Source organism: Neodiprion pinetum, chromosome 2 (genome assembly GCF_021155775.2).
Source record: "Neodiprion pinetum isolate iyNeoPine1 chromosome 2, iyNeoPine1.2, whole genome shotgun sequence".
Taxonomy (NCBI): Eukaryota; Metazoa; Arthropoda; class Insecta; order Hymenoptera; family Diprionidae; genus Neodiprion; species Neodiprion pinetum.
In genome coordinates, this window is record NC_060233.1 from 1,633,784 (window position 1) to 1,647,698 (window position 13,915).

At 41.1% G+C, this 13,915-nt stretch overlaps 2 protein-coding genes across 2 annotated transcripts in view; both read left to right on the forward strand.

The window, feature by feature from the left end:
* The first annotated feature begins 364 nt into the window (after positions 1–364).
* On the forward strand, positions 365–3,553 carry sqh (myosin regulatory light chain sqh). The gene is made up of 4 exons (XM_046614568.2): positions 365–522; positions 1,859–2,072; positions 2,195–2,408; positions 2,509–3,553. Exons 2-4 carry the CDS (start codon positions 1,883–1,885, stop codon positions 2,627–2,629), a joined length of 525 nt encoding a protein of 174 aa, XP_046470524.1. The 5' UTR covers positions 365–522; positions 1,859–1,882; the 3' UTR covers positions 2,630–3,553.
* A 2,143-nt stretch (positions 3,554–5,696) lies between these two features.
* The window catches only part of LOC124213331 (uncharacterized), a 50,089-nt gene continuing 41,870 nt past the window's right edge, over positions 5,697–13,915 (forward strand). Inside the window, exon 1 of the mRNA XM_046614560.2 lies at positions 5,697–6,254. The gene's annotated coding sequence lies outside the window, so the exon portion shown is untranslated. The remainder of the gene's footprint in view (positions 6,255–13,915) is intronic.

Below are 13,915 nucleotides of genomic sequence, written 5' to 3' on the forward strand. Positions count from 1 at the left end.
CATTTTCGAGTACACAGTCGACATAACTATTAATACAGTAACAATATTAACTCGAAATAATCATTTAAAATGTGAAATATCAGAAGCGCACTGACAAGTTGTTAGCTGGCATCTAATTGCAATCTAATTAACCTAGAACCAAACCTTGGGGATTGCATCTGAAAATACAGTACGAAAACAAAATAGCGAAACATCACGATTGCAAATCCGAATGAAATGTTACTTCATTTTTTACCTCTTGTCGTGGGGACCCCCTTGCCTCGGTTTCTCCAGCCTTGTTACGCCCCTGACAGATCGCTGTGTTCCCCGACTCGCCGGCAGGCAGCGCCACCTAATCGGGTGTGGTGCAAACTGCGTGCGGTAAAAGTGTACTCGGGGCAGACCAACTTGAGTCACGGACAACGAGATTATCGCTGGGGCACACTTCACACACTACGGACGGTGCTATTGCTGGAGAAACTCCGTGTAGAACGCGCTGCAGTTGTAACCAGAATTTAAACCTCTTCGAGAGCCGTTGACGAGGTGAGTACACCCCGAAATCGATGCTCGGTATCCCGGGCTCGTCATGTTTAAAAATTTATCCGTTTCTCGCGTTTATTGACCGCAGTAATTCAGATATTCACTACGTTTGACAGCGTCGTCGTGGAACCGCCATTGTTATTGCTCGTGGAGACAGTTTTCTCTCCAAGTCACCGTGTTACTCACTCTGAGTGAGCTCGTGACCAATCGCTCACAGCCTGCATTTTACAATATATGTACTCTTCTGTTTTAACTTATAAGACATTCCACATTGTGGTATTTAAATTCCACACAGATTCGTTCGGCTATCATATCACTTACCATGAACCTAATCGTACCTGAGATAGGCTAACAATGTCTTTTATATTTCGTATCAGCTGCTATGAAATTACTACGTATATTATATCTTTCCACGAAAAAATTTGAATCGGAATTCCAACGGTCGATCAATGTCCATTGACTCTAGAATTGTATTAGCACTATTCTTTCATTTTCAGACTATTCAGTACATGTTTATTAAATCACTTTAAGATTGCGAAATCGCGTTTTGTTCTCTGTGCAATTTGCAACGGTTTCGAACGTTGCCCTGAATAATATTTTCAAATTATTAGCATTATAACACTAGCGTTTTTACATTTTTTTTTTCCCAACACTTTTTTTTTTTACCTCCCGAGAGTAACAACCAGTTAATTGCATTCTCGTGGCAGAACCTTATTCTACTACACGGTTCATCATCATCGTCGTCTTTTGTCGTTATTTTTACCCCGATTATAAGCTACGTAAGAATTTCCTGTCTGAGGGTGAAAAATTCTCTTAAAATAACACCGAACGGAACAAACCGACCGTTACGGCGATAGCAGCGATACCTATACACCTGTACGTGTTACGCTTTAGCTGTGTACGGCACCTTGTGTACTAATTATGCGCTATGTACGCAAACGCAACGCGTTTCTCTTTCGAAGAATGAAATTAGGCAAAGAGAAATAAAAAGAAATTGTGAAAAAAAAAAAAAAAAAAACAGACCTTCTACAACGAGGCAAGCAACCTGAGACTTGAGACGCAATGAGTCAACCGCTGTAACGAAATTCTCCGAATCTCGTTATCATGACGTCATCGCTGTCTCTTCAATACCGCGGGCATCAAAAGTATGCGCACATACAGCGTAGAACGTATATCAAGGCACTCAACGCACGTCGCGACTGTTGCGTACCTATACACAGTTTTTATGTTATAATACGATATGCGACACAGATTGCTTCCTTACCGACCGGAATTATTTACAATTCCGTTATAGATTTTTGCTGTACTATTTTATACATCGTTGATGATGTTTTTGCAGGAACAAAAACAAAAAACGTCGAACATGTCTTCTCGCAAAACAGCCGGACGTCGTGCGACGACGAAGAAACGCGCACAGCGCGCGACTTCGAACGTCTTCGCGATGTTCGATCAGGCTCAAATCGCTGAGTTCAAGGAGGCCTTCAACATGATCGACCAGAATCACGATGGTTTCGTCGATAAGGAGGATCTCCACGACATGCTCGCATCACTGGGTACCTTTTGTTTCACAGAGTTATATAAGTTCGTTAGACGCACTGCTAATGAATTGCTTGCAGTCATTTTTGATATGAAGAAATTGAAAGATTAGAATAATGACACGAGAAAATTTTTACAGGGAAAAATCCGACCGACGATTACCTCGAGGGTATGATGAACGAGGCGCCGGGACCGATTAACTTCACCATGTTCCTTACGCTCTTCGGTGAACGACTTCAGGGCACCGATCCCGAGGACGTGATCAAAAATGCGTTTGGCTGCTTTGATGAGGAGAACACTGGCAATATAAACGAGGAACGTCTCAGAGAGTTGCTCACCACGATGGGAGATCGGTGGGTGGATACAACAGAGACGCGATATTCCTAGAGTTTTGATTATAACGGAGGAATGTAAACTTGACAAAAACTATGGCGATTCTTTTTATCCTTGTAGATTCACGGACGACGATGTGGACGAGATGTACCGGGAGGCGCCCATCAAGGGATCGATGTTCGATTACATCGAGTTCACACGAATTTTGAAACACGGGGCTAAGGATAAGGACGAGCAGTAGATAGCGAAATGCGAGAACCGTGAGCCTGGGATTGAAGTACGAGACAGAGAATAAGCAAGATTAACAACAGAGAGATTACGAAGATTAAGCGAAAAAAGATATTTCATACGAAATTCAAACACTAGCCCGCGCGACAGATCGCCCACCCATTTCCACTTTCCTATATTATACTTTTAAAGTAATTTTTTTTCTTTTTATTTTCCTTTGATTCGGTTGCATTCTTATTTCCGAATATTGACGAAGAAAACATGTCGTTTATACATGCGCGGTGTGTGTGTATGTGTGCGTGTGTATGTGTATAAATGTATAAATGTACAACGTGGTGCAACGTTTACGTACAGAGCGATGATATAGCACAGCTCGTGTTCCCTCGACTCGCGATTTGTCCGAGGCGGGAAAATTAAACGATTCGAATTAACGGATGGTTCTCTTTTTCTCGTTGAAAAACAAAAACAAAAAAAAAAAAAAACCATTACCACATCGTATAATTATATTTGCTATGCGTACTATTTAATACTGTATAAGTTGCCTTATTAATTTTAATATGTACAATCAGTGAGCGCGATGTGTTTCTACCTCATTACGCCACTGATAAACTATAAATAGAAGAATTCGTAGACGAATTAGGATTTGTTTTTATTATTATTATTAGCAAAAGGGATTTCAAACCTGAATTCAATAGACTATGAAGACTTGATAGGAATTCGACAATAATAAAAAAGAATTCACTGGAGTTCTACGCGTAGAAAAAAAGAAGAAACAGTTTGTTATTCCCGTTATGTGGCATTTATATGACGGTTCTGTACTACTTCGTAATTTCATACATAGATCTGTATAGATCAAAATGTGTTTTCACACGTCGGAATTTGTATTTTAATACGACAATATTATAATATATATACATAATAAATCATATTATAGGTATAGATATGAAAATGATAAAGAATGAAGAAGAGAAACAAAAATATTCAAAATTGCAAACGGTCTTATCGAGTCGAACATTTTCTTGTCCCTGTTCACATCTATGCTCAATTTTTGTCTAAATTGATAAAATTTGGTTTTCAAAATGTCCTCTTTTCTTCGCTTTTTTGTTAAATTCATGGCAATTCTTACCTTTCCTTCAAACGCGAATTCGTTTGTGTCGTTAATCATTTCAACAAAATAAAAAAAAATAATACAACTAATCGTCACGTTCACGTCGAGGTAAGTTCAATATTATAAATATTATAATAGAAATAGGAAAACTTGTATTTCATTCCAGTAAAAAAATACTCATGAGAATTTTTACGAAACAACTGCTCAAGTCTCTTGCTACTAAGTGTAACTCTTCGTTCTCTTTTTTCTTTATCCTTGAACGATTATGATTCTTTAGACGTTCACTGCAGTTACGACAACAAATGTTTAAATCGAAAATTGCGAACAAACGTTGGATGGAAAAGCATATAATGGCAAATACACAAAAGCAAACGTGAAATCTATCTGCAAAAACGAAAATTTAGAAACTTCTACGTGCTTGGATAACGAGGTATTTCCGATATATACAGACCATCGAATGCCCTCGCGGTTTTGTAAACGAATTTACAGCTGATCCAGCGACATAAAAGAATGATTCACATTATTGTTGTTAGAAATAAAAGTAAAAACAAAATTATAAGCCCGCGGTGTAACTCGTCTCAGGAGTTCAACGAAGCGCAACTTATTGTGAGAGAAACTGGCGGTCTGCCTTCGTCGACTTTTCTTTGAAGTTTTTATCCCACATCTGCACCTCATCCGTAAAGCCATCTTCATTCTATCGATTTAACCGCTTCCGTCTCGATCCTCGATCAATCTCATGGGACGGTTTCTTCTTATACTAGAATTGTAAACTATGATTCTTCGTTTTTGTTTCAGAAGACGCTTTTATAGTTGCACGAGTGAATAAATTTGTTCAGCTGCGCATTTTGGCACAACTCGTAGAATTTCACGGTTCGCGATCCCGTTGCAGACGCGTCACGACCCATCAAACGCACCGATCAAGCTTCACGTGATTGCAGTTATGCGTCGCAGTGAAAGCTAATCAGCTACGCGTCGGCCACTCCATATATACCCCTTATCCGAAACATGCATGTCTACATGTACACCCTAATTGGCAATCAACCTCGCGTTACGTGGGATATTTACTGACGGTCACGCGGCAAAGTGCGGGATAATCAATCCTACGAATTGCGGATACCGAACCTCGAAATTCGAACGCAGTAGTGAGACGTGGAAAATATTCCACATTGTCTGTCATCTTTCTGACATACGTTATACGTATCTTACACGCTCGAAAAATTTGGGGCACATTAAAAAAAAAAAGAAGAGATTAAAAACGAACCATCCTAATCTCATACTTACACGGGGTTGAGTCTCGATGTTGAAAATCCAAGTCGCATCACCCCGTCTGCATGCGGCGCCTCGATCCGACGGCAGGGGGAGAAGGTTTATCGAGCCGCAACGCATGCGCCGATAGTCAGCGAGGCCGCAGTATCCACACAATCGCGGAGCGTAACAAACGCGGGCTGCTGCAGGGGTCGGGAGCAATCGCGGGAGCAAAGTAGCGAAGGAGCGAATGGTAATCCACCCGAAGTATCGCGGCTCTCGCGCAGTTTCTGTCCCAGTGCCAGTCGCTTCGAGTCGTTGCTCGGCGTGCAACTCCGAGTCGAAAGTGATCGAGTGTCCGTTGTTTCTTCGCGCCATCGACCGCGCGAACGTCACTTGTTTTTTCAGGGAACCGATTCCCTCCTCCGCGTATATAATCGGAAGCAAAAATGCCCGGATAAACCGCCCGTATCGAATTTTACTCACACGTCGTGTCCGTCGTGAGCCGCGAGGGCGTCGAGGGTGGAAACAACGGCCGGTCTAATTCGCGATCGATTTCTCGATCCGACAACGGTAATATCGAGGCCGAGACTTCCCACAATTCGTCGCTGCACCGTCAATTGTTTATAGCTATCACCGAGAGTGAGTCGAACGCGACTATCGGCGATGGACGGTTTGACAGTGCCGATTTATATCGTTGCGGGGCGTAAATTATTGTCGATGATTACCGTGAGGCTGCCGAACGTGAGAGCACGATGCGAGGACTGAAGAACAACACAACGACACCTGATCGTGAGTGTGGCATTGGCGCTCCGAAACGGGTTTGAGAGCAGCTGATCGTCAGTTGTTGTCGCACCACCGCGGAGCGAGCTGAGTGAAGTTCGTCAAAGGCGGGAGGAAATTGGAAGTGCGTAGCCGATTCTCGACTGTTTCTTCGTCCCGCGAGTGTCTGTGTGTGTAGTCGGTAGTTCGGGGCCCACATGACTCCCCCCCCCCCCTCAGCAGCAGCGCGTTAAACGTCGGAAAATCAATTTACACGTTCCTCACGGTGTTTGCTCAAGATGTTGCGGGTTCTTCGGAATCTTTCCGTGACATCCGTCAGCGAACTGTCGTCGTCCGTCCTGCACGACTACCGCGAATTAATTGAGCGTTAGTGAAATCTTTGAGCGAACTACGTTGCTTCACGAGACCCCGGAAAAATCGTTTAACTAGGGAGGAAACCCAGACGCGATGGATAACAACTGATCGTTCACCACGGACCACGTGATCGAGATTGAAACAGAAGGTATGCACTTTAATGAATTTTCACGCTCGCGGTGTTTACAGATTTTATTGTGTATCATAACTGCGTTTTCCGTGTTTTCAAAACATTTCATCGTCAGAGTTTGGTAATTAGAACAATTAACACTATCGCTGGACTGTTTTCTATTTAAAAATCTGAATACCAAACAGCCGTCACTGTTTCGTTTTTATTTTCCAATGATTCTTTTCCAACAGGCAGGTCTTATTACTTCATAACCAGATATTATCGATGAATTAATAAAACGGTTGTTAAATTACCGTTAGCTAGGGTAATTATATGTATTTACTACTTGTCTTACTGGCTACCTGACGCAGCGTGATATTATAGACGCTTAATTAATTATCTGGAAACTCGTCTTCGACCGATTATGTACAACGTGTTTTTCGATATCACGGTATGTATTGAAATACCAAATTTTGTATCATGTTAAAATTAGTAACGTTATCGTAACGATTCATGCTGAGGAAAAACCGTTATTTCGCAATTTTGGAACCGTTCGAAATTCAGTAAACCGTTGGTAATAAAACAAAACACATTCGTGTTTCAAAATCTTAGTTCCTTAAAATTCATTGTAAAATTGTAAGAAAACAGTGATTTATTCCTCAATGTTTCGTCACGATAACGTTTGTACTAACTGTGCTCACCGTCGTCATTCCTTGTTATATTAATATTTCTCTTTTTCGAATTCCAAAACCTCGATCCGCGATTCTTGGATTGTGTAAATTATTATAAACCGCAGCTTCAGGCCTTGCACAGATTTGCGCACGTAAGAAGATCTAAAGGGGGGGAATAAAGCAGCCGGTGCATCGCAGCAGGCCATTGAAACTGCAGGTCCACCTGCTTCTTCTTTACGACGCTGGTGATTCTTTTTGCTTTACTTTCTAATTTCGTTTCTTTTCTCCTTCTCTTCTTTTTACTCTCTTGTCTGAAGCCTCTTTTGGACGAATGAAAGCGAGCATACGTTAGGCACGTATAAAGGGTTCTTTTCACGGGTCATACACCTCCGTCTTCATTATAATATGCACGACTCTTTAATACGCTGTACAAAATACCTACCCATCTAACCCTGTGTAGTGAGCTGTTCACACGGATTTCAGCGATACTCGTTTCTGCAAAACTCAGAAAATGTCGGGGTATTTAAAAGGAGTCTCGGAAATCCCGGAATGGTCAGGGAATTCTTAATTTGGTCACGGAAGAAACTGAAAATATCACTTTTCTATCATGGGAATTGGAAATGATTTTTTTCAGGCAACAAATTTACTTTCTTTTCATCGAGAAAATAAATTTTCTTAAACTGACTTTTTCTGTATATTATACGTATTTGTTCAATTATAATCGCATTTTAACCGAAGACAGAGTTAATAAGCTGAACGATTTAGGTTTTAGTAACTTACTAGAGCTGGAAAAATGTCAGGGTAAACTCGGGTTTTGGGTCCTAGAAAACCTGGAAATGTAATGGAATATTTATCCGAATAAATTTGTGGCCACCCCGATTAAACTGCGCTCGTTTTAGACTTTATTCCAACAAAAGTCATAAAAGAAAAGAAAAACGTCCGCCTATCTCAGATTGCACCTTATCTATATACGTATACCATAGCCACGGTAATGAAAATACATCGAAACTGCGTTCCATTTCGATAGCCTGCCAGACCAAGATAATAAACCGCTCTTATTAAATGGTGAAATCCGTGTATAAACGCCATGAAACGCGAAGAGACGCGGGGGTGAAGAAGGAGGAGGGGAATACAGTATCACGTAAAATCTCTCGGAGAAGGGAAACTTGTGAAACGGTTGACGAGACCCGCCACGTGGTGACGCAGCGTGACGACAGCGGTGCAGCAGGCACCCAGAATTACGCAATCCTCGAGCACATTCACTGGGAATGTTACATATGTAGGTATACGTATACGTGGGTGGTGCAGCGGACGATCCGTAGAGGTGCGATCTATATATAATCTGACTTAACCCGCTCTGCAGCCTACGTGTAAAACCACACACACACAGAAAAATAGACGCACGTATTTGTGCATCCTGCAATACGCCGCCCGTTTATTGGCGCTAAATTTGAATTTCCTCTGGACTGATCCGTCCAGCTATAACTAGTCTCACTGTAAATTCTGCTGATTATTTAAATTCCAGTAGCTCTGGTCTTCGCCTGTATAAATTTGTATAATTTATATATTATCGCGGTTAGACGAGTGTGTATGTGTATGTATATATCGGGCTGGAATTCGGTTATACCATTGGCTAGGCTCTCGACTGCAATCTTTAACCTACTGTACCGAATACCGCGATTTCATTCTATCGTTGCCAGCTTCGAATTGAAGGGTTGTTGAACTGGGTAACTCTGCCAAATGATCGGACACGAAATTGTAACAATAAATCGTGATTGTCAAGTGGAAGTATGGCAATTAACTTAACAATAAGTCATTTTCGTTCCACATTTTGTTTTCTAGGTAAATTCATATATGATGTTTAGAGGTAGAAAATGGAGTTTCTGTTTTCCGTAATTTAGTTTTTCAAGTCTATATTGTACGTACATTATTTCGTAATTTTGAATGCATATTTATGCAGCCTCTGGTAATAATTAGCAGTATCAAAAGTTGGATATCTCGAGTTTTTTATTTTCAAAAAATTTATAACGTATACCTTATGAAGAGGGTAAAAACGACAAGACAATAAAAAAAATTTCACCAGTGGTTACTGACTGATCGTGAGTTTAAACTCGAGCAAGTGGCTTGGACTCTCGAACACGAGTTTTGGTATATTATTATACCTACCCATGTACCTATATTCTGTAATTGCGAGTGTGCGTCGCGTGCAAACGTATGATAATCAGGCCTCAGCTCGACTCCGTCGCCGTTTCTATCTATTCCGAACGTAAAAACTGCACGCGGTATAGGTATAGCGATAACCGGTGGTCGAGGTGCCCTCCAGTTACGTAAGTAGGTACTTGATATACAACGCGGCACACTTATGCGAGGTGATTCATTCCAGAGACACCCTCTCGTTATTTTCTACCCCAGGTGCGACACACGTGATGTGTGAGTGAGTAACACAGGGAGAAACAAAGTGTCCGTTGTGCACTATTGACGGTAAACAAACAGATTGATTAATTTTAGCTATTGCAATCATACTAGAGATTTAACGAATATTCGTATCCGCAAAAATTGTGCGAACATTCTGCGAATGTCACTGTCGCAACGAATACTCCATAATTTGTTGGTAATAATTGTCAAAATAGAATTAAATAAGACAAAAAAAAATAATGGTTTGATAATGAACTTTTGTTATAAAAGTTTGCCTTGACTTTTGCATCACACCTCTAATCTTATAATCAATGTGTTTCTATTATCAATTTTTAGTCGAATAATCGAACAAAGAATCGGCTTCATTCGGATCAGCTCGGCAATTTTCGGAGAGAAATGGCGCCAGGTTTAGAATTCACATTCGTTACGTCGCTAATTCATGCCTAATATGATTTCTTTTATAGTTTATTACAAGAATATGGTTAGTGCGTGTATTAGACCCAGCACGGTCGAACCGAATCGTCCTGTAAATAGGGGCTAATTGGCTAATTCTCTAATTGGCTTGCCGACTAATTCGTTGATTGCCGTTAATCGCAATTGGCAATTAACATTCCCGGCGTTTTCAAAGGCGTGAACAGCAAACACAGCTGCGCATACTTGCATTGCGTATGTACCAAACGTATTCGCTGCAGCCTTTCGGGTGTATTTTATCGTTAGAATCTATACGGCATATGCCGTTTTACTGACTTGGAGTCAATCAAGCATGATTTGATCATAGGATAATCAAGGGCGAAAAAAGTCAAAAAGACAAAACAAGCAACTATCGGAATTTTACAAAATCCCATTTTTTTACCTTAGAAGTTGGTCGTGCAATTTTTTAATGCTGATTTTCTTGTCAATCAGGATTCAAAATGTTATGTAACAGTTAGATAGTTATCTCTGACGATTAGCGAAAAACAAGTATTCGTGAACATTGGGTAAAATTGGGCGAATAAAGCGATTTTTCAAGGATTTTTCGTAAACAGATGTTTCAGTTTATTAATATAAAAATTTATATACGTATTGGGGTAACATTGAACTTCATTCTGACATTTTTTATTTGTAAAAATAATGATTGGCAGCACCTCATAAAAAAGGCTTCTTGCGGTGAGCAAGATTTCTCTGGACTCGATCATCCGAAATGAAGAAACAAAAAAGATTTACTTGATACAAGGTATCGTATGGTATCGTCTTTAATCGAAGCAAATAAGCAAAATGTTAATTTTTAACAAAATGGCGGCTTGTCAAAAGCAAAATTTTTATATTCATTAAGCTTGTGTAAAAATTTGAGACTGATCGTTTCAGCCGTTTCCAAGAAATCTTGCTCACCGACTTTGAAAACGTAGTTTCGAGAAAAACCCGTTCAAAGTTTCAAAAGCACTTTCAAACGCTCCGGAGCGTCTTTGCAAATGAGCGCGTAATTTCGAGAATACTTGTCGGATCGACGTGAAATTTTCTGTGCATATACTCGAATCTATGTACATACATTTCGAAAATAAAAATGACAAAAAAAATGGATTCTCGAAAAACCCTGACTAGATATAACCTGTATCGGAAACAACAAAGAAATGTGCCACTATGTCATGTGCTGTAATCGCCATGGCGTGACCTGGACTGAGGCAAATTTCACTGCAAGGGTTCCTCAACAACATGGCCAGCAAGCAGACGCTCGAATGACGATGCGCGAAAAAAGAGCACGGTGGCTCCGAGACTCGGAGATTCCAGCAGCCCTCCATTCCCTTATAGCTTCGTCTTTCCAACTGTGCCACGATAACACAAACATTACCTTACAGAGGATATCTCTGTGTGTATGTATCGCAGGCTGCACCGTTCAGGGAGAAAGAGAGCGAGAGACAGAGAGAGAGAGCGAATGAGGCGACGAAGGTTGAAAGAGGGGTGGGTAAACTACCCTTCGGAAAATCGATGCGGCGCAGCCGCAGAATTCACCAAACTCAACGTCCTTCGTCTGCAATAGTCTCTGCCGACTGTGTTTCGTCTCCTGGATATCGTCCTTGTTAGGAAAACGATCGTGTCCTATATTATACTTCATGAGCTAAATCGAACCGTCCTACGATTCGAAAAGACGATGAAAATAATAATAAACTTCCGTCTAAATTTTACCCTGTTTGTCACGGGGTGTTCACGGAGAGATTAAAAAGAGCAGATTTTGTTAAAAAGCTGCAGGAAAAGAGTGACAATCGAGGTTTTTGGTAAAAATTATCCGTGTCAAATATATTTTTCAATATAAAGAATGTTGCAGATTTTATTCTGCACACTGTGGTTTAGTCAATGTTTCTAAAGTAAATTCTGCATTTTTGCGAAGTATAGTTTAATCAAAGAATGTTACGCGTCTCTCTTTTCCTGCAGTTTTTATCAAAATCTGCTTCTTTACTGTCTTCGTGTTTAACATGGGAATTCCAGAATCACAAAACTTTATCGCAAAAAAAAAAAAAAAAAGACAACAAAATAAATAAAAAATGCAGAGATTGCTTCGAAATTGAGACTGAATTAATACTGATTTTCTCCATATATGATCTTGACATTTACGTTCGTTGCTATAAGCTGGGTTTTATCATATCATAAAATTTCCGAATGTGCGGCTCGTAACTCCTTTTTTTTTTTTTTTTTTTTTTCATTTGTTACCCACCTTACGCCCGCGCCTTCTTAACAAACGACATGACAAATGCCAACCAACCGGGAATTCAACGCGTCGCTTTGGATTCCGTCCATGCTTTTTGCCGGCTTCGCAAATGTCAAGGCGAATATACGTACACGTCACTACGTTAGAAGCGCATACCGTTCGAAGATTGCCACCGCCGTCATACAGAATTATTATTATTGTTGTTATTATGCGACTGCTTTCCCTTCTTCTTCTTCTGCTTCTGCTTGGTTCCCATCTGGAGCACGGCTAACACCTCTCCAGGATTTTGCAGTTATCGGGCGACACCGATGTCGAGGATTTGGGGCTGGATAGACACCCCATTGCAGCCTCCACTGTTCCACAATACTGTATAGGTCTCGAGACAGGCGCTTTTCCCCCGTTTTCATTCTATCCTCGACATCGCTTTCTCCTCTTCGTTAGCGACGGAGGGGAATGATCGGATTCCCGAGGGTGCTGAGGGTCCTGTAGCAACCATAGCGACTCTGCTCTCCCGAATTCAACCTGAATTGCACCCTCGGTATCTCTGCCTGCCGGCCTGCCTGCCATATTCGCAATTCATGCTCCTGTATATTCGCTCCTCTATCATGGATTAATGTTTTGTTTACTTGACACTTCGACATCCGTCGAAACCATTTTGAGGACTGTAATATTGCTGTACGGTAAAAGGTTAATTCGCACATGCCAAAAATGAAAAAAACACGAGGAATTTTTCACCATCAAGGGATTATGCAGATCTTTGGAACTTCATGGTGTGGTAAATCATGAGGTTAAAGTTAGTAACGTCAAGAATAATAGCTAATAATGCCAATTATTTCAAGGTCGTTCTAAAATTGATCAATAACAATTTTTTCTACTGATTTATCGTTACGTTAACGTTACCGATTTCAGTCTCGTCGAAACTCGACTACCGCATCATGGAACTTTAGCTGTGTCAAGGCGTTAATTGCAATACCTTGCAACGAACCACCGTAAGTGCACTTCTTACAATCAATATGAAGTGTACGGGGGAAACGCGTTCCGGGTTACTGACAACAATTAACGACTCGGCTGCTAGTATTAACATGGCTCTTTAACTTTCGTGGATGTATGGAAGTGTGCACCAGCAGCAACACCAGTATAAATCAGTCAATAAACTTATTTATACCTACCTATATGAATGCGTGAAACAGGAACGGAGTTCCTGATTAAACAAACGGCAACAAAAGACCGGAAGGAGGCGAGCGGGAGCGAGAAATCGATTTATCAAGACTATTAAACCGCATGATGGATGTGCTTATGGGCGATATGTAAAGCGGATAATAATTTATATACACTTCGTATACGTATACGCAACGACGACACTTTATAGAGCATAGTCTTACACTATTCTACCGGTAACACTTTCCGCTTTGGAAAAGTTATCTTTCTTTAATCGCCTAATGATATACGTGTCTGTAACATCGTACGTGGAATCGTTAATTTGTCAGGTTCGATGCTTCGAGTCTAGATTCCAAGACCGGATGTCCACTCTGTCTAACTTTGTGGAAGCAATAAGCAGTTCAGGAAGTGAAGAAGCGAGGCGGTGCGGTCATTGGCGCGAGAAATGCGTCTGCAAAGTGCGATTCGACATGCCGTTGTGACGCTACAGTGCAGGAATAATATGACAAAAAAGGACGACTCTGTCCACGACTTATGGCGAAACGCCGCACCGCCGGTGGAGAGGTAAAGCATGGCCGGTAGACCTCCATTCCTATGTGACTAATCTATTCGAACTAACGATAAGCTCGCAGAATCGAGTTTGCCCGTGAACTTGACCATGACAAATGAACACCCACCACAATCGGGCTGCTTGTTGCCTTTTTGCGCACCGAGGAGTGAAGAAACTTCTTTACGCAATGGGTACCTGACCTGCGAGGATCCAACGGTGCGTTTGC

Bases quoted from the DNA above. Each gene is read 5' to 3' on its own strand.
- sqh (XM_046614568.2), top strand. From the start codon at position 1,883: ATGTCTTCTCGCAAAACAGCCGGACGTCGTGCGACGACGAAGAAACGC. The intron at 2,073-2,194 runs GTACCTTTTGTT...AAATTTTTACAG, and splicing joins CGACATGCTCGCATCACTGG to GGAAAAATCCGACCGACGAT. The intron at 2,409-2,508 runs GTGGGTGGATAC...TTATCCTTGTAG, and splicing joins CTCACCACGATGGGAGATCG to ATTCACGGACGACGATGTGG.